General features: G+C 42.9%; 1 protein-coding gene and 2 non-coding genes across 3 annotated transcripts; 2 read left to right on the top strand and 1 right to left on the bottom strand.

Moving 5' to 3' along the window:
• Positions 1-12,976: 12,976 nt before the first annotated feature.
• On the top strand, positions 12,977-13,048 carry trnaa-ugc (transfer RNA alanine (anticodon UGC)). Its single transcript has one exon. It is a non-coding gene; the product is annotated as a tRNA-Ala (tRNA).
• A 240-nt stretch (positions 13,049-13,288) lies between these two features.
• trnag-ucc (transfer RNA glycine (anticodon UCC)) lies at positions 13,289-13,360 on the top strand. Its single transcript has one exon. It is a non-coding gene; the product is annotated as a tRNA-Gly (tRNA).
• A 3,291-nt stretch (positions 13,361-16,651) lies between these two features.
• On the bottom strand, positions 16,652-24,498 carry jcada (junctional cadherin 5 associated a). The gene is made up of 4 exons (XM_068748140.1): positions 24,128-24,498; positions 21,146-22,054; positions 17,305-20,807; positions 16,652-16,952 (listed from the first exon to the last, which is right to left on the bottom strand). Exons 1-4 carry the CDS (start codon positions 24,496-24,498, stop codon positions 16,918-16,920), a joined length of 4,818 nt encoding a protein of 1,605 aa, XP_068604241.1. The 3' UTR covers positions 16,652-16,917.
• Positions 24,499-25,319: the final 821 nt, after the last annotated feature.

Below are 25,319 nucleotides of genomic sequence, written 5' to 3' on the forward strand. Positions count from 1 at the left end.
TTTAGAATGTTTTCTCATGTTAATCCAAGTTTAGCTCTGAATTTCTCCAACACGTGAATAGAAACTCATCTTGTTTAAGCTGCAGGCAGGCTTTTACTTTGTGGTTGCATTTTTTATTCTTCGTATGTTTCTTGTATCTTTCTTCCTCTAACGTTTTGCATCTTCCTCTACGAATATGTCATCTTATTTCGACTGTGCTGCGCGATACGCACCAACGGATGGATGGATTTTCTACATGTCCTTTTAGATTAAGATCAGTCTTAATGCTAAACCATGCAACGATTCAACATGAGAATACTTTGCAAGAATGACGGGCCTCTTTTTGACAATGGAAGGAGTACAAAGCACAGATGTATCTTTATACTTTCACTGAAGTAACAAGGTTTCTCAAACATGGAGCCAAGTTGCAAAAGCACGTTACAAGACAAAGGAGAAGAGGAGGGAATTAAAGCACTCTCTAGACAGATTTGTGATGTGGAGCCAACACAGACATCAGGCTCTTCCACTTAGAGTATCTATCTCAATTTCTTACTGAATTTCTGGCATGTTTAACACTAACCCTTGCAGAGTAACACGACTCTGCTCTTTGGGCTGGATGCTGTCAGAACAGGTCTAGAATATCTGCACAACGTGTAGCAGCTGAGAACTGAGGGTGGCCTGCGTACATATCAGCAGCCAGCCACACATCTGACTCTCCTCAAGCATAAAATCTATCCTGACCTGTACATCTTAACACCCACAGGCACAGACACCCAGCTTATCTCACCATAACCAAACCCGTGTCTCAGTGTTTCAGCATGCGTAAATCTTGTCTTCTCCACTGCTTTATGTGCAAACAGGTCAAACAATTACAAGAGCATGAATTTATCAGCTGTCAGCACACAGCAACTGGAAGTGCCGGGCCAGGGGAACTTCCACTGTATTTTATTTCTTGTCATCGTAGAGGCAGAGAGAAATGGAGCTGAAGTTGTTGCTGGTAGTTCATTTAATTCAATATGCTGACGGTTAGTTTGGAACCAAAGACACTTTCCGTTGCTGGAAAAAAATATTTAGCCAAAACTACAAATCATCTGAAAACGTGTATCCATCTTTATCTGTCTGGGTGGTGTCAATTCTCTCCAAAATCAGCAACAATATCACATTTGCAGCTTTAAAACCACGTCTTTCCAAATGTAACCTCGGGAATGCGACATGACACGATGCTATAATGGATATTTTTTGGTTTTCCTTACAAAGGCCAAGCTTCAGTCCAATTGTATAGAATTTTACATTGAGAGAAAAAAAGAGTCTGTCAAGACTCTTAAGTCGTCAAAGTCTCTATAAAGGCAATAAAAACTCCACTTGGTGTAATCATATTCACCGAGGTTGCATGCTTATTGACCAGATATCCATAAACATACATGCAATTTGCATTGTATTCAAAGTGTTAATGCAATAATAAAAATAACTGGACAATAATTACATTTTTCTTTGCAATACTCCTTTGTGTGCTTAATACAAAAAAAATATGAATGGAACAGAAAAAAATAATATTTGTTGTGTTCTCTGAGCAATTACACTGTATATGTTGTTAATTTTGGGCAGTGGCACAGTGGGTAGCACTGTTGCCTCACACCGAGAAGGTCCCAGGTTCAATTCCTTTCTGTTCTCACCGTGTCTGTATGAGTTCTCTCCGGGTTCTCAGGCTTCTTCCCACCTCTAAAATCATGCAACTTAGGTGAAATGTTGCACCAAAATTGTCTGAAGGTCTGAGTGTGAGCATGCATGTGTGGCCCCCCCGCTATGTGTTGGGGTCTCATCTGGGGTGTACCCCGCCTCTCACCGTAGTCAGCTGAGATAGGCCTCCAGGAGACCCGTGAACCGCAAGGCGGGTAAGCGGCTGTAGACGAGACAATTGCAATTGTTTCCTTTAATAAATTAATACAAATGAATCAAACTAGCTACATAATTCTTCACTATCAAGAAGCTATGAAGATTACACTTTAATATGCTTTTATAGAATGCCTCAAGTGGCCATTCAAGAAACTGCAGCTTCTGGCTTTTAACTGTTGGCTTGCTTTTTTCTTGGCTTCAGTGGTCGTTACTGATGCAGTTTGCCCTTTGCAAACAGCAGGACACACAAAGCTACAACAAAAATGCATAAGCAGACATAGTCAGACATGCAGGCTTGTACAATGCGTGTTACTGTAACCTGGTTGTATGACTTTCACTGTAAAAGGCAGCCCTTGTCTCTTTAGGATCTAAAGTCCATGTTAGTATTTTTAACGCACTATTCAGCTCCATCCTTCCTTATCCCATCATTTAAGGAGTCTGTTCCCGTGCAACATCCAAACCGCAGCATTTTAAATACTCTTGCATTTACCTTCCTGAATCGGGGGGGGGGTTGTTTGAGTCCCAGTAATGCGTACACGATGTCTTACAAACAATGAGACTTTATTTTCCCACTCTTTGGATCTAGACATGTTTCCCAAGAGCCACTGAAACTTGTTTCCTCTCAATGTTAATAAAGCCCATTACCAAGCCAAACATCCTCCTCAAATCGCACTCACAGCCACGCATTCAGAGCTCTGGTACCTCTTGCTCAAAAGAAAACAGGAAGCGATGGGACTATGGGATGGGTTGGTCTTGTCTCTGGCGTGTGTTTTGGCTGCACTCCTGTTCCATTCTAGTTTTTGTGAGATAAAAACAGCTAGACTTACCTCGGCACACCAACAGATGATCAACAGAACTGAGGCATCCAAAAATACACGTATCCTCTTCCCTGTATTCAGCGGCCTGGCCTTCAGGATGTGCGTGGGTCAGTTCCGGACTGCCATGTTTTTAGTTCCTTCCCCCTCTCCCTGTTTCCTCACAAGGGGAGGATTGACTTGTTTCTATGTATCCACACTGTTCAATAGTCTTTCCCTCTTTTGTCCGCTGCCCTTCACTCTCTGCTTCCTCTGTGAGATGCATAAACCGGCCTTTATGAAGCAAATCTCTGCCGTGTTATTGGGACTGACGTTGGCTGAATGATGTTATGCACACGGCTGTGGCCTTGCAGATCAAATGCAACATTAATGCTGTGTTTTTTCCCACATCCTGGCCTGTTGGCTGATTTTTATCACCTCAATGGGCACCACTGTGTTTGGTTCTGGCCTGACCCTGACATGCTGTCCAACTGTCAAGGTCGGCTGTGTGTGAGCAAGCATATAGATGACATACGATGTGTTGGGGCTTGTACCCAGGATGTGTTCAACAAGTATACCAATGGAAAAGAAACAAACCCCCCGAGAAAGTTCACTTTTGGCTCCTTGACATATGTGGCAGACGTGGTTTCGGGTACACGGGAAACGTTTTACTACCAATGCCCATCTTTGATGAGTTAGTCATTTACAAAATCATCAAAATCTGCGACTCAAGTATGGGTTTGCACGAAAAGCAATTCGGTATTGGAATGGCCGCATGGCTCCGAAGACGGTAAAGGCAGCCAGCAGTCGTTCAGACAATCCACCATTTTGTTCCACTTTGAAATAGTTCAACGACTACTAGGTGCCTTCCTGTGATTGGAGAAGACGTTCACGGTTTGCAGATGATTAATGACCTTGATGATCACCGAACATTTCCTCCACTGGCACTGTGAGGTTTGTTCTGATTTGTGGCTTTAAATGAAATACAAGAAATGTGTTCACTCACAGATAAATGGCATGCACTTTACAGATTATATGACTTTTAATAGAGCACCATTATTCATGTAAAATATATTCTTCTTCTTTTTTATATCTAATTGTAATGACTGAATGCCTGTAAAATTAACACCATCCTCAGCTCTTATTACTAAACAAACATCCTACATGAAGGTGGTGAGCATGGTAAATATTATACCTGTTAAATGCCAGCGTTGTCATGGTAACAAGAGAGGTCACCACTTAGTGAAAATCACTGTGGACAAATAGCCCAACAGTTTAAGAGCAACATGTCTCATGCAACGAGAAATCTGAGGATGTCACCGTCTAATAGCAAAAGACTTAAACAAATCTCTGCGCTTGAATAAAAAACAGTATTTAATATCCATCTAATATTTAACCCTTTGTTGGACACTCATATAAATACATTGAAATTTAAAAACTCAAACATAGCGTGTTATTGGAGGGCATAACAAAACTTTATTTCTGTTGTAAAATTGTTCAATGTTGTATAGAATATCAGATGACCTAAAATAATCACTTGCTCAATTAAGGTTTAAATCCAGTAGGCGGTACAACTTAAAAAGATCTAACGCCGCTCTATCAAGCATCTTACTACATAGTTTCAGGAAATGTTTGGAAAATCATTGTTGACCATGTTTTGGGGCGAATTTACCTTTGCAGTTTATATTTTTTTAATAAAACACTTGTTTTAAAGTCATTCAATCACCTACTATTAAAGAAATTACACTAGTAGTGTGTTGAAACATTGACCTGCCATGTTAAATTGTTATTATTGACAATAATGTTTTTCTGTCGCTCCTATATGTTTCTCCATTTATGGATGTTAGATAAATTTAACTCTCTTTGGATGAAAGTCATTAGTTTTGTAGATGAACTGGTTGTTATTCCATCTTTCATTCGCGTGTTCGAGATTTTGTCCACTGTGAGTCCTTCTTCAGTTCTTTGCCAAGTACGATGTAGATTTTTTTATATTTTATTCAGGGATATTCTTACTCGTTTACTGCAGGTGTAAAGGTGCCAAGTGTTTCTGTTGGACTCCTTTTGGAGTAACTTCTATTGGATGTTGATTTATCATTTTGTGAAAACGGATATTGTGACGTCTGCCAGATCTACACATCTAACATTGTCTTGGATACATTTAGAGCTGAGAGTGTGCAGACTAGTTTAAGCATCCAAAACTAGACGGAATGATTCACAGTGAAAGGTTTCTGGATCTGGGAGAGGGACTGAATGACTGACAGGAAGAAAACCCTCTCTGGTTGTGCTTGGGAAAGCACACACTATAAATCTGTCTGGCTGCAACACGGGGATTGCGCAGTCTTACAATGTCTCCAGTTGTTTGCTTATAAAAATGAGACAGATAGTGCTGTGTGTTCTCGCATGTGTGCGCATGTATGTGTCTGAGGAGTGTGAATGGAAGACAGTCTTCTCTGTTAGAACATTATGACCCTCCTCGTGCCCAAAGAAAAGGCAGAGGACAGCATTGTGAAAGAGGTCATGACCCGGCACAAAAAAAGACAAAGTGGTGTGTGTGTGTGTGTGTGAGAGAGTGGTGAGGAGAGAGGAGGAGATGGAAGGCCGGGGAATATCTGTGGTTTCACTGAGCCGCATGCCAAACCTAACTCCGGATGCAAACCCGCCCAGGATGCCATTTTTCTTTCTGTCTCTCTCTCTCTCTCTTTTTTTTTTAAGGACAAACAGACCTGTGGAAAAGTGGAATATATTAATTAAAAATGTCAACATGCAGACCGTGACTGGAGGTCAGCCAAGGTTTCTGAAAATGTGAAAAGACCGAATTAGGGTCCTGCTCACAAAAGAAGTGAGGCCTTCATCATGCCATGTGGTTCTAATACAAGTATGAAAATACTAGATGTGAATTTAAAGGCAGAGACGAGAGAGAATTAACCCATAATAATAATGATATGTCTTTCTCCACTGCTGTCACGTAGCTCAGCACATTTCCTTCTAATGCGAGCTAACCAAAAATGGGAAAATGACATCTCTGATTCTAAACTTATAAGCAGGAAGGAGCTCTGATTGAGCTCACATAGCTGCATCATGTGCTTATCGTTTCCTATTGGAAAGCTATTATTTAGTGGGCCACACAAGGCCCCGGGAGAATAATGATATCCCTTTTCCTCTTCACAACTTTATTGTTGTTGCAGTTGAAGCATGGGAGGAAGCAGGATGACATTTTCTCTAGCGATTATGGAAAAGCGTCAGTCGTCTACACGCTGTGCGTGCAAGCTCTTCTTTGGACAAGACTCCAGCATGTAATTAAAGACATCTAAAGAGTTTGGGTTGGCCTGAGGCAGCGCTCCCGGGCAGCGGAGGCAAGGCATGGGATGAATGAGTGGACAGACACACGCAACGGTTTAGGACATTTCACTGTGGAGAATCTGACAAAGTGGCTGAGATATGTTTTGTGTCTAAACACGTTCGTGAAGGTGAATGTCAGCCGCATGCATCACTTGTGTAAATTCAATTAAATTAGAAGGTCTCGTTTTTCCTTTTAAATAACATTATAATTGTCTTTAAAGCCCTTTTTCATGTTTATTTCAAACTATGTTTGCGTTTGATAAACACTGTAATGTTGCTGTAAGCCTAAACTAAATGAGGACATTTTAACTCATTTGAAGTGCCTATAAACAAATAATAAATGAGAAATTGACAATGTAACTTTTTCAATTTAGAAATTCTGAAAGGTTTAGCCATCAAGTATGTCGCTCTGGTACTTCTGTATTTTTATTTATTTATTTTTAAATATTTTCTAATAGTGACAGAAACAGCAGAAGAAACCAAATTATTATATCGTTTTTCCAGATCAAGAGCAGCTTTTTCAAACTCAACAATCTTTAGTGTTTAACAGTGCTTTAAACTTGCCTGTCACACTGGATGGACTGGTCTGTGCGTAATCCTGTGCGATTGACTATAGTTAGTCTAATCTGAAGTCAGTTATCCTTTCTTCATTTACAATTGTCTACGCTACATTAGAAATGTAATTTAGAAAATACAGTAATGTGGATTTAAAATATACTCAAATGTGAACCCGAAAGCAAAGCGTTTCCTTTTTTAGCACAGTTCTAGATGTGCACAGGAGCGTTGCAGCTTCCCTTTCATATTGCACCACCCAGTGGCAGCGAGGCCTCTCCTCACCCCGGCCTTAATGGGGTGATGAGTTCTCTGAAGTGAGGAAAGAGTGAGCCGCGGCAAAGTCAGCGCCGGTCGCGCCGCGGATCAGAGCCAGCCTGCTGTTCAGTCCACATCTTCGGAAAAAAGAATTAGGACATGTTTTCCCCATGTGGAGCTGAGAAAATCACACATTTTCGGCGTGCTTAAAGTAAGCCCCCCGGCAGGCAGCATTCATTTATAGCAGCGGGGTGGTGGAAAAGCGTCAGCGGTGTTTATACGTTTCAGCTGAAGGAATAACATAAATCCTTGTGTAAACCTAATCTGTCGGTGGCGGTAAACATTCTGTCACAGTAATGGCCTGGGGAACAAATGAAGACCTCATGGTGGGGCCTCAAGTAAAAGACCCCCCCCCCCCCCATGTGATGAACCCTCCCCATCATGTGTCTTATCCAAACTCTCTATAACCAACGTTTCAGCATGCTCTGGGTGAGGAAGGACCTGGTAAGAACTTCCTTCCTTTCCCTCCGAACTCCAAAGGGAGCTGAAACCAGAGGGGCCACCACAGACGGCCCCCCCCCCCCAACCCGACACCACCCGCTGAAGGCCGAGCTAGGATCGACGTGTGAGATAAGACAGGCAGCAGGAAGGAGACAACCTAGCCCCACACTCCCCGATGGGACAGAGCCACGATTCATTTTACAGGAAGAAAGACAGAAACACAACATCAACAATATCAGATATAAGGAGTAAGAAAAGGGAACAGGGGAATGAAACAAAGACTTGACTCCGTTAAGAAACCTTCCTTCCAGAGGACATTTGACTTCCTGGATGTGTAAAAAAAAAAAAGAAAGATCTGCTGCATTTTACATGTCAACTCAACCTTTTCACACATTTACGTGTTCCGTAAAGTTTGGCCATCAAGATAGTCGGCATTTAATCACACAGAAACTCGTGACAAACGGGTTCCACTGATTTTTTGTTTACTATTTGGCAAATGTTCCCACAAGAGTCAGAGTCTGCAGAGTCAGTGCGTCTGGAGCCCTGCAGCCCATTCCACAGGGTAAAAAAGCCGAATTGGCGCCGATGCAACCAAAACACTTGTTGTTGTCACGACAGACATAAATCATGCGCTCCTCTTCCTCTCTGCACAGAAGCTTGCAAACAATAGCGAGCAAAGAGAGACGATGCTGGAAGAGTCTGTTGGCTCAAGGCCGTCCCCCCCCCACACACACACACACCCACACACGCACATTCCTAACAGCCTGTGTCTAGTTAAGGTGCAGATAAACGAACACGGCACCGCATGTCAGCACAAAGCAAACACGCCGGACAGACGAGGGCTGGAGAGATAGGGCCACGATTAGGATCACACACATGCAAATGCAAACAGACGCGGCATACTTGTGTAAGAGCACACACACACACACACACACACACATGCACCTTCCATGAAAATCAGGAGACACAATTTACCTGCTTTTCACACACTCCATTTCAGACTCCTTGTACTGTAGTTGTACTTCAGCATGTTTTTATGCCAAACTAAACTATTGAAACCTTTTTTTTTGATGCAGACAGAAGCAAATCAGAAGCATTTCTCATTTGTCATCATTCCTGGGGAGTACGCCCAATGCCACAGACGTTTCTAACACAGTTACCTATTATTAAAGCTTTACTGGCAAAGACGTGTCTTTAATAAAGAAAATTTTACATATGTGGTTGATAAAAAAGAATTGGGTAAAAAAGTGCAACTCGCTAATTTAATGGCTTTTTGAGCTGCTGGTGCAACCAAGTCAACGTTCGGATGCGATCAGGAAAAAAGCATTCTGTGTTCGCTCCCCTCCGAAGTGATTTTCTCTCTCAGGTCACCGTTACAATGGCAGAGCGGTTTGTGTTGCATCATTCGTAATAGCGTTCAGAAGTAACAAAGCTCCGACTCTGCTGGATGTGCACGACAATAAGTGTTTTAATTTTCCTCAGTATGGGCTGATCAATCAGTGAAAAAGCACTGCAGGTGCAGCGCGTAAGTCTAGTGAGCATTTAATAAGATATAATATGTACAGTCTGTTTAGACTCCATATTTAAGCCTTCCTAATTCTCCTCCGTTCCCAAAGCCTGGCCACTATAGAAGATAAATCGCCTCAGGAGACACATTAATATGTTTCCTTGTAGTTAAATGAGATTTAGTTCTTATATTAACAACATTCGCCGGCTAGTATTTGAGAGTTTAGATGCTTGCCAAGCCTTCTGGAATAAGGATTAAACTTAAGGAGACAGTAAAATAACTACACTGTGTCCCATTAAATCTAACATATATCCCCTCCCTATTCAGGCAAATCTCTCATTTCACCTCTATTTACACAGACATGACTTTGGTTTGTGTAGTGGAGAATAAATATTGAGCTGGATTGTCAGCTCTGTAGATTTTTATAGGAGTGTGAGAAGAGGAGGAAGTAGGAAAATATTGAGGTTTGAGTTTCATTAAGGGACGTAAAGGAAGTCATAAAGCTAACTGCCTTTAATATGAAACAGCGGATGATTAAAGCTAAAGAAACAATTCCAGCCAGTGCAGGGGATTTTTTATTCTGACTCTTTGGCCGAGTGATGAACTGAACCGCATCAGTTAGTTAGCTTGGATCACAGCAGCGGATAGTAGGTCTAGAATGACATTCAGTGGAACACATGCCTCCACCGAGGCTGAACCAGTCGACATCTGTCGAAGAATACAAAAATAGGAGAAAAGGAGATCATTATCTTAATCAGTAACGCAATATATTTGTTGCCTAGCAACACCATAAACATGTGTGGTTGTTTTATGATTACAAATTTTATTTTCCTCAAGTGTTAAGAAAATGAATAAGGTGAATAAAAAAGAAAAAGAGAAATCTTGGATTTGTGCCCAAATTTCATTTGTTTCAGGTTTGTAAAACTTATTCTTGCAACTTGGGGGCAGTGTAACATGAATCCAACATTTTGCTAAAGCTAACAGTTGGTTTTATCTAGCAAAGCACCATGAGCATTAACTCAAGTTAAACTGAAGTTCTACTACGGCCGTCAAGCATGCCAGAAGTATTTTACTACAGACTAAAGGTACTTGTACCTCTGAATAGCGCGCTCCTGTGGAAACAAATAATATAACAAGCTCAGTAGTTTGGGATAAAATGTAAAAAAAAAAAAAACATGACACCAAAAGGCATGAAGTTACGTCATTTTTAACAATATTGTAATTTGCCTAGCAAACACAATAAAATAGTTTATTATAGTGAATTCATGACACGCATTGCACGCTATCGTTTTTACCAGTCGTTATTAGGCCTCTGTGTCGGCTATACGCAGCATCCCCATATGATGATCATCTAAGTGCATGCTGAATGTGAAGATCGCTCAAGTGGAGATCAATGCATTATATTTTACACTTATCCCATTCATCTATTTGCCCCCCCGGAGCAGACTGACAGGTTTGTAGCCGTATGCATTACTGGCTGCTGCCACCAGAGGGAGGCACAGACACACTCCTGCTACAGTGGAGGCTCACCATCTACAATAATTCCTCACATTCTGTTGATATTTTGTCAAACAATGTTTGATCCTAAATTGTGTTCCTCTTTCACTTTGACCTCCTTTTTTTTTTATCCGAGCCTCCATGACAACACGGCTTCTCTTCCTCCAGAGCCAGGATGTTGAATGAATGTCTCATGTCCAGCCTCATGTCAGGACCTGTGCCCCCTAGACCCCTTCAGTAGCAGCCATCATAGCAATCCTGCTTTGTGTCAGCATTCATCCATCTTCCTCTGGGGACAGTGGGAGTGGGCGGGATTCTGGCTGCTTTTGGCACAGTGGAGTTTTCTGTGATGTTAAAACACTCACAGCGCCGGAGAGTCGACATGAGGAGGTTGGAGCTAGTAATGCGATACAGATGGGATCCATATCGATGGCTTGATGAGAAGGTCTTGAGAACCGCACCTCTGCTGGCATAGACCGCAATAAAATAGCCCCATTCTCTGCTCCTCATCGGGGCGTCGTGGGGAATGGAGAAAGGTACGCTGTCCTGACGGCACTGTGCAATCTCAAGCCAGTGCTGAATGAAGCTGACATTGTGTTTATGAAGGGCTTTCAATGATGATAAAGTATCACAAATGACTGAATGTGCTTTCTCCGGAAGTGCCGCGTTATACAGAAGGAAATCTGAAACATTTATTTGCTGAGAGAATACGGGCATTCAGACAGACGACCGTGCCTCTGAGCAGAAAGGAACCCAGACTTTACTAATGACAACATGCAATCCTTTAGATGCTGGCATGCACAGTGGGAATCAGCTGAAACCACCTTTTAATTAGACACACACACACACACACAAAAAAAAAAAACCTCTGACCAAAGTGTCCCCTTTTGATTTTCTTTTATTAAGTGTCTGGGTGCTGTTTTACTGCTCTTCTCCAGTGAGCAGGCAATAACACGGCGTTTGAAGGGCTGCTGCAGCCTCTGGGCACTGAGTTAACGTGAACACCGAGGCCAGCCCAGCACAGAAGCACCGCCATCTGAAAACAAGTCGCGTTTCCGCGGTGCGGACCATGACATATATTTTGATTTAGTTCACTTTTACACTACTGGGCTGGAAGCTGGGCTTTAATTTCATTTTCACATACTGCAGGCATAGAGTTGGCTTTTTACGTCTCTGGAGGATGGAGACTGGAGCGTCTGTGGCTTATTAGAAATAACTTGAGGTCTGCTCGGTCGAAATTTAACGGTTCACCAACCCTCATCCAGTTATCGGACCTCCTTGCTGCGCTTTTGATCCGTATCCCTGAATCTGCTGCTCTCATTCAGGGCTTTGCAGCCGCTGTGCCCAGCCGGCCTGCTTCACTGTAGCACAGACGCTTCTTAGCTGAGGAGAGCAGGCTCTGTTCAAATTCTGTATTTGTATGTGATTTTTTCTTTTTACTTGTCTGCATATGATCGAAAAAATGACAACATTTATGGAGTCAGTCATTGTTCGAGTTATTATGCAATGTATTTTTATTTTTTTAATGTGATTGTGTATTTGTATGTGATGATGGAGCAACTCAAGCTGGAATAGAAACTATTGCATAAAACATGCTAAGAAAATCAGGGAAGTTCAACACCTGACAAGAACAAATCAGTCTGGGCTAAAATGAGGAAATAAACAACTGCTGTATGGATAAATTAATAAATGAATCCGCTATATATATTTTATTTATTTATTTTTAATCATTTAATCACTCTGACGCCAAATAGAGATAATTGTTATATATGTGATGTATTTAAACACATTTTCAATTTATTTATATAGTAAATAGGTAGCAAATGTGTGAGGTCTACAAATGTTCAGCGACAAATCAAACAGAAAAAAAGCCTGATTCTGAATGGAAGACAAAACCGATTATATATCATTTTTAAGCTCAAAAAAATAAATATTTGATTTCCTCTTTTGACGATTGTGTCATAATGTAAATTGTCTAACTATATAGTTTTCTACGTCTCAAATCGGGTCGACAAAGTTCAACATTCATTCCTGCGCATGCGTAGTGTAACTGCTTTGGCTTGTCTCATGAATAGAACCAATGGACATTGGTCCTGCCAAAAAATAAACATGAAGCATAAATTTGCTTAATATCACAGGAAATATGTGTCCTTAGGTTTCTTTTCCTTTTTATTAGGATATAATTCTTTCTCATGCAGGGATTACACTCTTGACAGTTGACACTCTGTTGTCTTTGATTTCCAGTCAGCCTTGCTGGCATCAAATTTTGCTTTTTACATCGTCATGAATTATTACTATTATATTATAATAATAACTACTTTGCTTGCATTCACAGAACAGAGAAGACTGCAATTTATTTGTCAGTTGTGCTTTGTAAATATATTTCCTCGCACGTGACTTATTTCCCAGCATGCTCTGTCACCTTGGTTGTGTTTAAAATGTGATTCATATAAAAGACACGTATAATGCGAGTCTTGGCATGGAATCTAGTCAGAAATATTCAAAATATCCTTAACGTATAATTATATATTTTTTAATTTACAATAAATATTTAAAATCCAAACCTGAACAAAGATTAATTTAATTTCAATATTATTATTTTTTGCACGGGGTTAAATTGTGATGATTTCCTACCGTGAACCACCCGCCAGTGTGAGGGGATGTAGCTCAGTGGTAGAGCGCATGCTTTGCATGTATGAGGCCCCGGGTTCAATCCCCGGCATCTCCACAAGCCTTTTGTGTCGCAACTTTCTGCGGCATCAAACTGCCACGGTGACACACGCAAACCGTGAATACAGGCGTAATATATAATTTTCTCGGAATATTACTAACTGTCCATAAATACATTGTCTAATGAACAAGCCCGTCGATAAGCTTGTTTACAGTTCAGGTCGATGTCTACAAATAACGCGTCGTCCCTCCTTTATTTACGGTTCCAGGACTTTCATTTTTCACCATAAACTCGCTTGCGATGGTGGTATAGTGGTGAGCATAGCTGCCTTCCAAGCAGTTGACCCGGGTTCGATTCCCGGCCATCGCATTGTTTTTTAATCTTACGCATCCGTGTGTAGACAAAAAAAGGCACAATGTATTATTTTATTGTAATGACAAGAAAACCATATAAAAATAGAATAATTACGGTTCTTTTGATTTACTCCGTATTTATTAAACCATACAAAAACACTGTGCACTGTCTCCGGCAGGTGGCGCTCTTATTCTGTAATATTATGATGCTGCGTCTTCTGCATGTACGAGTGTTGCGTCACAGTCAGCTCCATGAACCCCTTCCTATAGTATTACCCCCTCCGAGGAGGTTAAGTTCTGCCTGCATCGCTTTGTTTGTTAGCAAAATAACTCAAAATGTTGACGGATCTTGATAAAAAATGTCAGGAAATGTTGGGAATCTTTCCAGAAACAGTTGATTCAATTTTGGTAATGATCCAGAAGAGATGCCGGATTACTTTAAAATGTTTGGTAACATTGCAGTAAATGGATCTTAAAATGTGTTCCTCAATATCTCCGTGGATTAAATATAACATTTGAGCATTGAAGGCCCATTCGTGATTGTTGCTATATGTTGTTGAACTGAACGAGACACACCTGTTCCACATCTCACTAATCAGCTGCTGCCTCTTTGGACCCGACTCTGCCAGAACATCCTCTCTTATTCCTCAGTATTTACAGGCTCTCCCGTTCTATGTGTCGTCCCGTATTCCCTAGTTCTATCTTTAATTCATGATGAAACAGGTCCTGTTAAAATTGAGGTAAATCTTCACAACAAAAAGGATTTTGATTTTGGACCCTTTCAATAATATCTCTCTGATTACCTCCACAAAGGAGGTTCTGTTTTTGCTGGCCTTTACCAAGACACTGTGGAATTGTGAAACAAAGTTTGCATTGAATGACTGTCTGTGTTAATGAGTGTTTGTTACACGCCTCGATCTGGGACCTGAGTACTATTTTTCGTTCCTTTCATGTGAGTGTGGGAGTGACAATAAAACTTCCTTGATTCTTGATTAGTAGTGGACAAACTGATTTGTTGTATCTTCAAAAGCTACGGATCTAGATCCAGAAGAATCCGCCATTACTGAAAGTATGCTTTTTGTGAATAACTTCTAAACTAATAATGATATCAATGTGAATCCAATTGCTAAAAGTTTGTTTTCATGGTTAAGGAATCTAAAAATATAGATAGAATAAATGTAGGGCCATTATATTTGGTGTAAATCACAATATAGAAAGGCCAAGGTGCTCGGCGGAGGTCTGATATATCCTCCTGGGACCAGCCCGCCAGTTAGCATGTCCTCTGTAGTGGACAAATGTCCACTACAGAGGACATGCTAACTGGCTGGGTCTCAGGAGGATATAATAATAAGATTATATGCATTGTTGAAACAGAAATACAACAAACTCACCATCACTGCATGTTAAATTGTGCATAATATTCATGCGTGTTGTAAACAGAGGATTATTCATGCAAAGACTTTTATTTATGAATAATCTTCATTACTGTACAGTTGCACACATTTGTCTATTTCTGATCATTGTAATGATCACTGCAAATATATAGACAATTATTGTGCCTTCACGAGCAATTCCATTTTCACAATAATCTAAAAATACCTTGTTCTGTTTTAAATATGTAGCATAACGTTTTTGAAAATAAAATATACATTATATGAAAAATAACAGCTGTTTATTGGATAGACTGTATAGTACCAAATGCGATTACCGGTATATGCCAATACACCTTCTCTCTGACCTTTTAAGCATTTCATGCACACACAAATAAAACGAAGGAACAATGCAGCTCTTACAAAAGAAACTGTACACACTTCTGTATGAAAATAGAAAATATTAAAGCAAGATGTGCACCAATAGTCTATAATCATGTTACAAAGAACTCGCAGTACAAAAAAGACCGACCAGATAACACATTACCTGGAACACAGAGGTACGAATACTGCGCTGGTAACGAGACAGAGACGAACCTTGCATGATCGAACTCCAGTCGGAATCGCTTCATGCAAGTTTACAACCAGATCCACGAAGTTCAACTTCAAATACAGCTGAAGCACAAGAGCAACAGGGTCGGACAAGCAAACTGGAAGCTGCAGTTTTAGCCTCGAATGTTGGCACTAAAACCAGATGCCTGATGCATAGCAAAGACTTTGTTTTGGTATGTTATTTTTTTTTTCTTATATTGCTACCCCATAAGTGAAGTGAGTGCAAACCAATTGCCAGTTATTCCCAAAACTTATAAAAGCACTGATATGTCAACACTAAATTATTGAACATGATACAGATACTGCAATTAGTATCCCAGCTGGAATTCTCTCTGTACAGCATCATCATTAAACTTCGTCGTTATTGCCAAAACACGCGTTCTGCTTTGATTATATTGAATTGCTTGTGTCCAGTTTTAAATCAGGAGTCATAAACCGACAACACTAAATGAAGTTCAGTGTGTACAAGGCACACTGCTCTCAAAATAGCTACATCTATATATCATTCCCTGCAGGGGGGGGGAGGGGACACTTCTTAAATCACACACAATCTGAGATATGAGTTAAAAAAAAAAGAAATACAGAAAACTGCACAGTTAAGTATAAACTTCTGCTAATGCCGCAAGTTGTAGATTTAGCAAGTAATCAGCACGAGGACACAAAAAGAACACGACGTTTTTCATACACGGTGTGATTGCCGATGCTGGGACTGACGGCAGCGGTGAACGCTAACTCCTCTGGCTGTAATCTCCGAGCATTTGAAGAGATTATCAGGTTCTCACCAGCAATGTAAAGCCAATAATCTCAGCAGTGCATAATCTAACACTTGTACCAAAGCACGGAGCTTTAAAGCGGACATTTAGAGCACGATCAGCTCCTTGAAATGGAAGCGTACTACTCGTATCATCACGTCTCATATACGACAACTATATTGCTCTTGAGTGAAGCTATTCAAGGACCACAGTGTTTGTCATTGCAATCCAGGCTCTCTGAGTACATTCTCTAGCACACAAGTATAAGAATAAAGAGCACAGGGTTTCATTAGTAGAACACTCACAGACTACACGCTCAAAAATGTAGTCTTTTAACATTGATAAGAAAATATACATTTCTTCGGCAATTAAATGTTTTAAATCGATTTATATATACTTTTAATAAAATCTTATAACTCTTTCTTATTTACATTTGGTGTAGAATAATACTGATTGTAATGCAATACTTTTGCCTTCTTGGGATTCTCTGTGTTTTACATTTCTTTTGTTTGTTGAGGAGAAGCACTTTTTACATTCAAGATTCAACGCCCGAGCTGGAGAAGGAGCCCGAGTGCAGACATGCATTTCTTCAAAATGTTTTAAGAGGTGGAGAGAATGGAAGGATAAGGTTGAAAAGGCCTGGAGAATTGGCAGCAGCTAGCTAGCGCCTTTACTTGGCTGTAAAAAATGCTCTCGCAGCACCGGGACGGTCAGTTCTGTGAAGTGGAATATATTGGAAGGGCACAGCTGGCTACGCCGTGAGGTGAGATGAAAACCTTTTGTCGCTGGAAAAACTCGTTAGCTTGAGATTTCCACTGCGGTGAAGGCGGCGTCAGAGGTTACACTCTCTCCACTCGACTGGGGTCATAGGAGTCTAGGGAGAAGGAGGAGAACGAAAAGATGAGAGTGTAAGCCGGAACAATATTATCTGGCCTTAAATGTGGAAATAAAATGCCCCCTGTGGAGTTTCTGACCACTAGTGACACTATAGAGAGTCACACCTGCAAAGGGCGCCATAATGCACACTCCAGTCATCTATAGATGGTGGGTAGACACCTCCAAACACAGCACTGTGCCCGTTATGAGAAATCATGGATGCAGACAAGACCATTTAAATATATATTTTGCAAATACGTTTGTCAGGCCTCTTAACAGAAAAATAATAATTTTTGCAAACACTTCCAAAACTGCTTCAGCATAAGAATGAAAATCAGCAGTATGCCAACCTGAGACAGAAAGCATCTCCTCGTCCTCCAAATTCAGGGGACCACGGGTCCCAGCGCTGAAGCTGGGCGGCAGCGTTATCTCTCTCTTGGGAACGCTGCGTGGTTTAGGAAGCAGGGGAGGCTTCTGCATCCTGGTGCGCTGCTTGGGTTTGGGCGGCTTTTCTCCTTCGTAGCATTTTGTCGCCGCAGCTCTGCTGAGCCCTGCCGCATCTGTATTCTGTCCACCTCGTAACTTCTCCACCGGCTTTTCATTGTCATCCTCCACAATCCTCAGCGCTACCTCTCTTTCTTTTTCTTCAGTCTTTAATTCTAAAACCCCTTTACTTCCTTCTTTTCCCACTTTTAGTGCACTCTCAACATTCATCTCAGTCTCTTGTCTTTGTTTTTGCTCTTCCTCGCAAAGCTCTTCAATGGCTTCTCCTTTAAGATTGCAACCGTCTTCAGGATGTCCTGACTTGTCACTTGTTTCGTACGTATTCTCGTGTTCATCTGGGGTTTTCTCCCCATTCCCTTCTTCATCCAGTTTGTCCTTGTCTGCTTCTTGCTCCACAACATTCACACTCACTTCTCTGTCGCTGTCCTTCTCCCCAGACTCTGAAGCTTTGAGGCTGAGGCGTCTTATTCGAGTCACTGAGTCCAGCTCTTTCAAGCGGGCCATTCTATCGTTGGATGACCTGCTGAGTGATGCAGCGGAAGCAGATGAGTTTAGCTTATCTTGCAGGGATTCTATTAGTTTGCATGCTACACCTCGCCCCCTCCTCTCCACATTGTGCATGCTAAGCGCTAGCTTCTCATCCGGGGTGACAGGCAAGGATAGGGTAAGTTTGCTGGGTGGGAACTCAGGCAGGTCCAGTACCACCAGGGTTTGATTCTGAGCATCCTCATTGTCTTCACCATCATTGTGGTTGCTGGTGTGCTTTTGTCTGTCTCCTTCTTTGTGGCCCAATGCTGATTCTGTCTCATTGATCTCCTCTGTCTCTGCTCCCTGGACAATCAGTGTGTCTTCTTTGACTTCCTCACACTCTCCTATCACCTGCTGAGTTTCTTCAGTGTGACTTTGCATTTTCTCATCTACCGTGTCATTATCAACCTGGCTGTCCTCTGGCTGTTCTTCAGCCACGCCCAAGGCTTCAACCGGGACAGATATACCAAGGATCCTGGCAGCCCTCTGCTCAATGGACTCATTTTCAGGAATACCTTTTCCATATTTTACCTCATACAGGTTGCTGAGGTCCTCTGTAGGTAAAGAATTGGCTTTCTCCTGAATCAGTAAACTCTCCAGGTGCTTATCTGCTATTGTTGAGTCATTTTTATAGATCAGAGGGTCAGAGATTGAATATCTGTCATCAATCTCATCAAGCATAAAGGAAACCTCCCTGGTGATACGTGGTGAACAAACCTTCTCAGGTGATCTGCTACCTTCACTTCTGCTTCTACAAATGCTTAAATTCACCTCAACCCATAATGGTTGCACATAGTCTGACACAGGCTTTCTGTCAGGCTCTGTGTCAGCTTGAAGCTCTTTATTTAAATTGTGCTCAGGGCTACTTGTATTTTTGGCAAGTTTTGCCCTACTCTCCCACTGCTGCATTGACTGACTAAGTTCCTTCTGATTATCTGGAGATGGGACCGAAAGTGACTTCTGCATAGGCACCCCAGGATCACCAGGGGTCTCTGTGTATACTGTTAACCCCACATCCTTCAGCAAGGACTCTTGAAGGACTGGGATGTCCTGTCTGTAGAGCTGGTTTGACTCATTGTGTGGGATTAGTGGGGCCAGTAGACAACTGTCTTTCAGTGGCTCATTTGTTGGTGGACTGCCATTGACCTGTGGCCCGGAAAAACTTTTCAAGTCCATGGAGTCTAAATCAGCCGTAGAAGCCAAGGACTTTCCTCTGACTTTTAGATTGCTGGTTTGTTCTATATGCATTGGAGGAAGACTGATTGCTTCCCTGCCTGGTTCTGGACCAGCAGGGAAACGTGATCCTGTTCTTAACCGGTCCAGTCTCTTACTCTCTAAATTCAGACCGTCAATGCACAATCCCACACTGGGTCTCTTGCTGATAGTGTCCTCCATTTCCTTGTTAATGCTTTCCAGCTCACCAATGGCATCACAGGGTCGTCGGTTTACTGGTTTTAAGAGAAACTGACCAAAGGCCACTTGCTCTGCACTCTCCGGGGGACTGGAGCCCCTCTTCCTTGGAGACAATGGCTGCTGGTCCCTCTGATCCTGGGCCTTTGATGGGGAGGTTGGGCCTTGTTGTGAGATTTGATGTGATGACATGTGTGTTGGACTAAGGTGGAGACGGGAAAAGGCGCTGTTGCATGAGAGAGGAAGGTTTTTCTGGCCTGTCATCGGGTAACCATAGGAGGTGCTTGTATCTGTCACCAGACAACTGCCTGAGAAAGATGGAACAGGCTCTTGTCCTGCAGGAGGACTCTGAGGTTCTGGACTTTTCACCACTGTCAAGGGTGAGCCGGTTTGGGTTTCCTGGTTACGATACTGGTTTCCAGGCCAGGACCCGGCATAGCACAACTCTTTGCTTTGACTGCCTTGAAGTGCCCATGCATCTATGATCTCCTTCCTTAGAGGAGCCCTCTTGTAATTCCTCATTGAAGATGTGCTGCTGGTGTTAAAATGAGAATAGTGAGGTTTGATGGGCATCTCATTCACCGACTTGCTCCGTACATTCAGGCTCTCTTTGAGACCCACAGCAAAAGTCTCTGTGCTGGGGACAGTCAGGCCTAGCGTTGTCTCATTGTTGTTCTGATCCGCTAAGTCTTTGTGAATGTTCGTCGGTGTGTGGACAGGGACAGACACGAGGCAAAAGATGGTCTCACTCACTCTTCTCTTGGTGTTCCTGTTGTTATCTAACCCTGATTCTGGGACAATTTTCTTCACTTGTGTAATGGTTTCTGCAAAGACCTGATCTGAGAAGGACCCCTGGTGAGAAGATGTCCTTGTTAGCGGTGTCTGGAAGGCCGAAGAGGGAGACGGAGGAGAACGTTGGATTTGGGGATATCTGTTGTTACAGTTTTGGTCAGTTGCTGGGAAGTTATCGATGGTCTCTTTGTGCAAATCACTGTGCCACCTGTTATTGTCATTGTCTAACTCGCGAGAAGACTTGTGGTTACCATCATCGCTCAGTTTGGCAGCGATGAAAGGCCCCAATGGCGGGGGCAAAAAGGCACTGTCATTGGATGCAGGTTCCGACACGGTGACAATGGGAAGCTCATTGCGGATGTGGCGGATCTTGTCAGCGTCCGTCAAAGAGTTGCCACCCAGGGCTGAGGATAAATGGCGGACGCGAGGGTCATCAAATGGGATATATTGGATCCCGCCGCCTGGGTGCTCTTGGGTAGTGTAGACTGGGTACAGTTGCTTCTGGCCAGATATGACCCTTTCTCTCTGAGGTTCTGGCCAGAAGCCAACTGGATGTCTGGTCAACCAATGAGATCCATCTGGAGCTACTTGTATCTGATGGTACAGCCCCCCTTTGTACCTACGAGTTAAAACAACACAACTGTGTTTGATCAAAGCAACAATTTCAATGCACAATAAATAGGCTTCATTTTACTCCGACTAAACCATGCAGAATTTACAAGCAATTATCCAAAATCTGTTAAAAATCCAAATATTCACAACTGTGGCAATGCGTTCTTATGTTAAAATGAAGATTAATTTGTTTACTTCTGTTTGCTATTCATAAATTTCATGTTTATACAACATAACACTACATTCCAAGCTGGCGCTGTCACACTGTTAAATTCAAAATACATTCAACTAAAGCAAAAGTGAAAGCTGGCTTGAATTTAAGACTAGTAAAAAGGAATAATTTACCTGTGGTCAATAGCAATTTCACCATATCCTCGGCGGCCCCCTCCCATAACAGGAGCTCTTTTATATGATGGGGGAGGGATGTATCCTGGAGGCCTAGAGTCCTGTGCAAAGTAATCCATATGGAGCTCATCTGTCAATATGGGAATTGGTGTTCTGTCTCTGGCCTGGGGAGTCACCGAGTCTCTTCCGGACAACATTTCACAGCTTCCCCTGATCTGCTGGTGCATTTCATATGAGGGAGGTCTGGGGGGGCGAGTGAAGCGGGGCTTTGGTGTCATTGAGAGTTGGGTTGCACTCGCTGGCCTGCCATTCTCAGGCCAGCGGGGTGCTCTATAAAGGTCATGGTGTGACAATGGGTGGCCATTGACCCGCCTGTAGAGGTCTTGGCCGGACGATGCTATGTCCACATATTGCAAACTCTCAGGCTGCAGCATCCTGGGAAGGGACTGGGATTTGACTTTAGTCCTGGGTTGAACTACCATGCCTTCGGGGGTCCTGGCATGGAGTCGCTGCTGCTCCACAGCCCAACGCTCACCTTCGCTCTGTGACAGCTGGCGGCCAAAGCTCACAACTGGACGCCACTCATCTGTCCCCAGACTTTGGCATTTCCTCTCAGTCACCATTCTCCATTGATGGAGTGCAGCCTCCCTCTCTCTAGAGCGTGCGTGAGCTTGGACCTGGGCCTGGGCTGCCCAGTGCTGCCTCTGCTGAGCTGCCCTCTGACGCTCCTCTGCAGACAACTCTTGGCCTCTTGCTTGTTGAGACCCCTCTTGCTTACTGTAATCTCGCTGCCCTCCTCCAGAAGACTCTCTGAAGTCTGCATAGTCCAGTAGCACAGTGAAGTCTTGGCCTCTCCTCCTCCAATAAGACACATCCTTGGACTGATGGCTTCTGGTACCATCACAAAACCTGTAGGAAAAAGCACACAAATAAAGTTTTTATCGTGCTTTAACCAGTGCTCTTGTTGGACAGTCAAATACACCTACATCAGAAATATTTTTTGCAACTTAAATATCCCACCAGGAAGTTCAACTTCCCTTGGGATATTATCTCAGGATTGCAGTAGAGGATTTTTATTTCAGACAAATAGGCAGAGCCCAAGCTTTTGGGTTGATTTATTGCTGATTTAGAGATGAACAGATGCATTTTGGCAAGCCTCAATAAACAGTGAGGTACTTGAAATGTTAAAATGTGAAATATTCAGAGCTATTAAATACCAATCAACAGCCAGCATTCAAAGGATAAAAGGCTAAATATCCAATGACAGTCTACAATCTGGAAAAACTACCACAAGATGGAGACAGATGGCAATGAGCCGGAGTATAGAGTCTGGCGATTATGATTTTCTATGGGACATGATGAACGAATTATATAATGACACACTCTGGCTGTTAGTCCCGGATGTCCTCCAAGGCAGATCAAAAATTTAGACGATATCTCATCGACAAAATCTCGATTGCGCAGATCTCCATCTGATTATCTGTGATTGGCATTTCATTGAGACAGCGTCAGGAACGTTGTCCATCTCTGAAAATGTGTATGATGGCAGATCTGATAGACGATCATGATCATGCTATTTGTGGAGTACCCGACTCACAATGAAAACAAGCATGTGTGTGTGTGTGTGTGTGTGTGTGTGTGTGTGTGTGTGTGCACCACCTTGTAGCAGAGGCCACTGAGCGTCCTTGACATTTCTATCTGTTATCAAGAAGGGCCAGAGATGTTTGCTAGAGGAAGGGGGACTAGCCATGGCAATCTGCTAAATTTAAGGGCATCTCATCTAAGATGCCCTTAAATGTTACCATCATTATTCTAATTGGGTCTTCCTAACGGGAGTGCCAAGATAGGCCTGTTCCTTATCTACACTAAGCTGCCAGGCAAAATGGATTTGGATGAAAGGGAAAAAAGAGGGACAAACAAACAGCAGAATGAAACCACAGAACATATGTCTTAGCAATTCCCAATCGAATGCTCTGATAGCACTAGCAGCAAAGCAGCTACATGAAAATGCGGATTACTGGTCTAAGCGAATAAACCACCCCCCAAAAAAGTGAAACAACACCATCACAGCCGCGGACATTATTCAAGGTCATCTGACTATTCTCAGATGCTCTGTCACTGGCGGGTGGCAGAAGGGATTAGGAGAGCGAAGAGGGGACAGCCAAACAAAATGTAAGGAAAGGGTAAAGATTCCTGACTAGCCTGCCTAATTTTGTGGACATGGGAACAGCTGTATTGACTTTGTCTCTGTTACAGCACACTTAGCCTCTGAATGGGTGCAAATAGGCAAACTAAACAATCCTATGTTGAACGATTGGCTGCAGCCTGGTGATATATCTGGAAATATCCTATGCTCCAATAGCCCCTACCCGAGAGGGTTTCAACTGCATAATTCCAGACTTGGCTAAATATAGCCTATCCTCCATATGCATATTCAAATAGACTATATATAAATCCTGTATTATTGAAGGGATGTGTATTATACGCCATCGATCAAATGCTTGTGAAACAATGGAAACCACTGGAGTTAATTAGTTGTATTGGGGGTTAGAATGTGGTATTAGGACAAAAATGGCAAATGGGGCACAAAGGTTTGCCCAAAGGCTTTTTTTATTACGGCTCCAAGGTCCCACGTGGCAGATTAAAACTCAAGCACATATTATCTCTCCTCCCCTCCCACAGACTTGATGTGGAAGAGGAGGATGGAGGGAAATAGGAATGAAGTAAGAGGAAGTTATACACAAGGGGAAAGAGAAAGAGATGGGAAAACAAGCTGAGCAGCAGAGATGGGTAGTTTCATTTAAGATGCAATGCCCTGATCCGTTATTTCATTAACCTTCTCCGTTGAAGCGACATAACAGTGAATGATCATCTATCAATAAAGGGTGCGGAGGAATATCATAATCGGGTTATGACACGCACAAAAGAGTCAGACAAGGTGCCCATCACTCGCCCAAAGGTGCAGCACAAACTGTGTCTTACCCGCTGTCTGAAGTCAAAGACTCTCCCAAGGAGTGGGTGTCAATTTGGCTCCGGGCCTCGCCCTCCCGTCTGGACAGACTCCTGTCCCTGGGGTGGTCGTTGTTGTTGTTGGGGCAGCCACCATACGATTGGGGTTGTCTGGCTCCACCAACATTGCCACAGGGCACCCCGGACCCTCGTTCGTAGCCATTCACAGTTTTGTTGCCGTGCATATTCTCCAAGATTTCATGATGCTTGCTATAGGATGGCGGTGAGGAGGGGGCAGCCTGGTTGGACGATAAAGTGGAGGCTGGGGTAGGAGTTGAGGAGGTGGGGGCATGCTTTGGCAGCTTGTATCCATGAGAGATGAGCAGGTCCTCCACACTGTACATGGTGGCATTTGTTTATGCTGGTGCGTTTTCTTTTTTCCCCGTCTCTGCCTTTTTTCGACGAGAGGAAGGTAGGTCGTTGCCAAGGCGTCTCTGCTTCTTCCCCGTGCACAGCGGCAGGATCACCGGCACAGCTACGCAACTGAGGCCATCACTGGGGTGGGGGGGAGAAAAGGAGAGGGGGACGACACGATTAGACAAGAAAGAGAGATGAAGGAAGGTGGTGGCAAAATAATGATCTCAGCCATGTGTGTCTAGATTTGTCCCACCAAATACGGAAAGTTGAGACGACAAAAAAAAAAAAAAAGACCCCGAAACCCAAATTCGAGCTGCCACGACAAAACAGATCAGTCGCCTTCCCAGCTGCCTGCCCCTCCCTCCTCTCTCCTCCAGTCCTCCTAGCAACAACCCTCTATCCATTCCATCTCATCCAGAGATCAACGTCGCCAAATCCAGCCATGTCCACAAGAGTATCAGGTGCTGCGGTGAAACGTCTCTGTTTACAGTGGGCTCCCCGTAGTATTCCTCACAGTGGCTGTAAGCTATCTGTTAGCAGCCACACTGCTCATGTTTTGCATCAGTGAGGCAACCGGGGGGGGGGGGGGGGGGGATTGTGTTCCTCCCTGCTCACCTCCAAATCCTCTCTCTCAACATCTTTTTTTCATTGTAAAAGTTTTTTTTGTTTATTGTTGTCGTCTAAAGGGTTCTTTCAGCTATATGCCCTAAAATAAATCTTGGAAAAGTGTTACCCAAAACAGCTGCAGCTCCTCATCCTCATCAAATGTGGATTCTGGTCGTCTGCTATGATAGTCAGTTGTATCTGG

The sequence above is a fragment of the Brachionichthys hirsutus genome, chromosome 14 (assembly GCF_040956055.1).
Source record: "Brachionichthys hirsutus isolate HB-005 chromosome 14, CSIRO-AGI_Bhir_v1, whole genome shotgun sequence".
Lineage (NCBI taxonomy): Eukaryota > Metazoa > Chordata > Actinopteri > Lophiiformes > Brachionichthyidae > Brachionichthys > Brachionichthys hirsutus.

Excerpts from the sequence above, each read along its gene's own strand:
- jcada (XM_068748140.1), bottom strand. The coding sequence starts at position 24,498 with ATGTACAGTGTGGAGGACCTGCTCATCTCTCATGGATACAAGCTGCCA. Across the intron at positions 22,055-24,127 it reads TCTTTGACTTCAGACAGCGG|GTTTTGTGATGGTACCAGAA; the intron begins GTAAGACACAGT and ends TTTTTCCTACAG. Across the intron at positions 16,953-17,304 it reads GGAGATGCTTTCTGTCTCAG|ACTCCTATGACCCCAGTCGA; the intron begins GTTGGCATACTG and ends CCTTCTCCCTAG.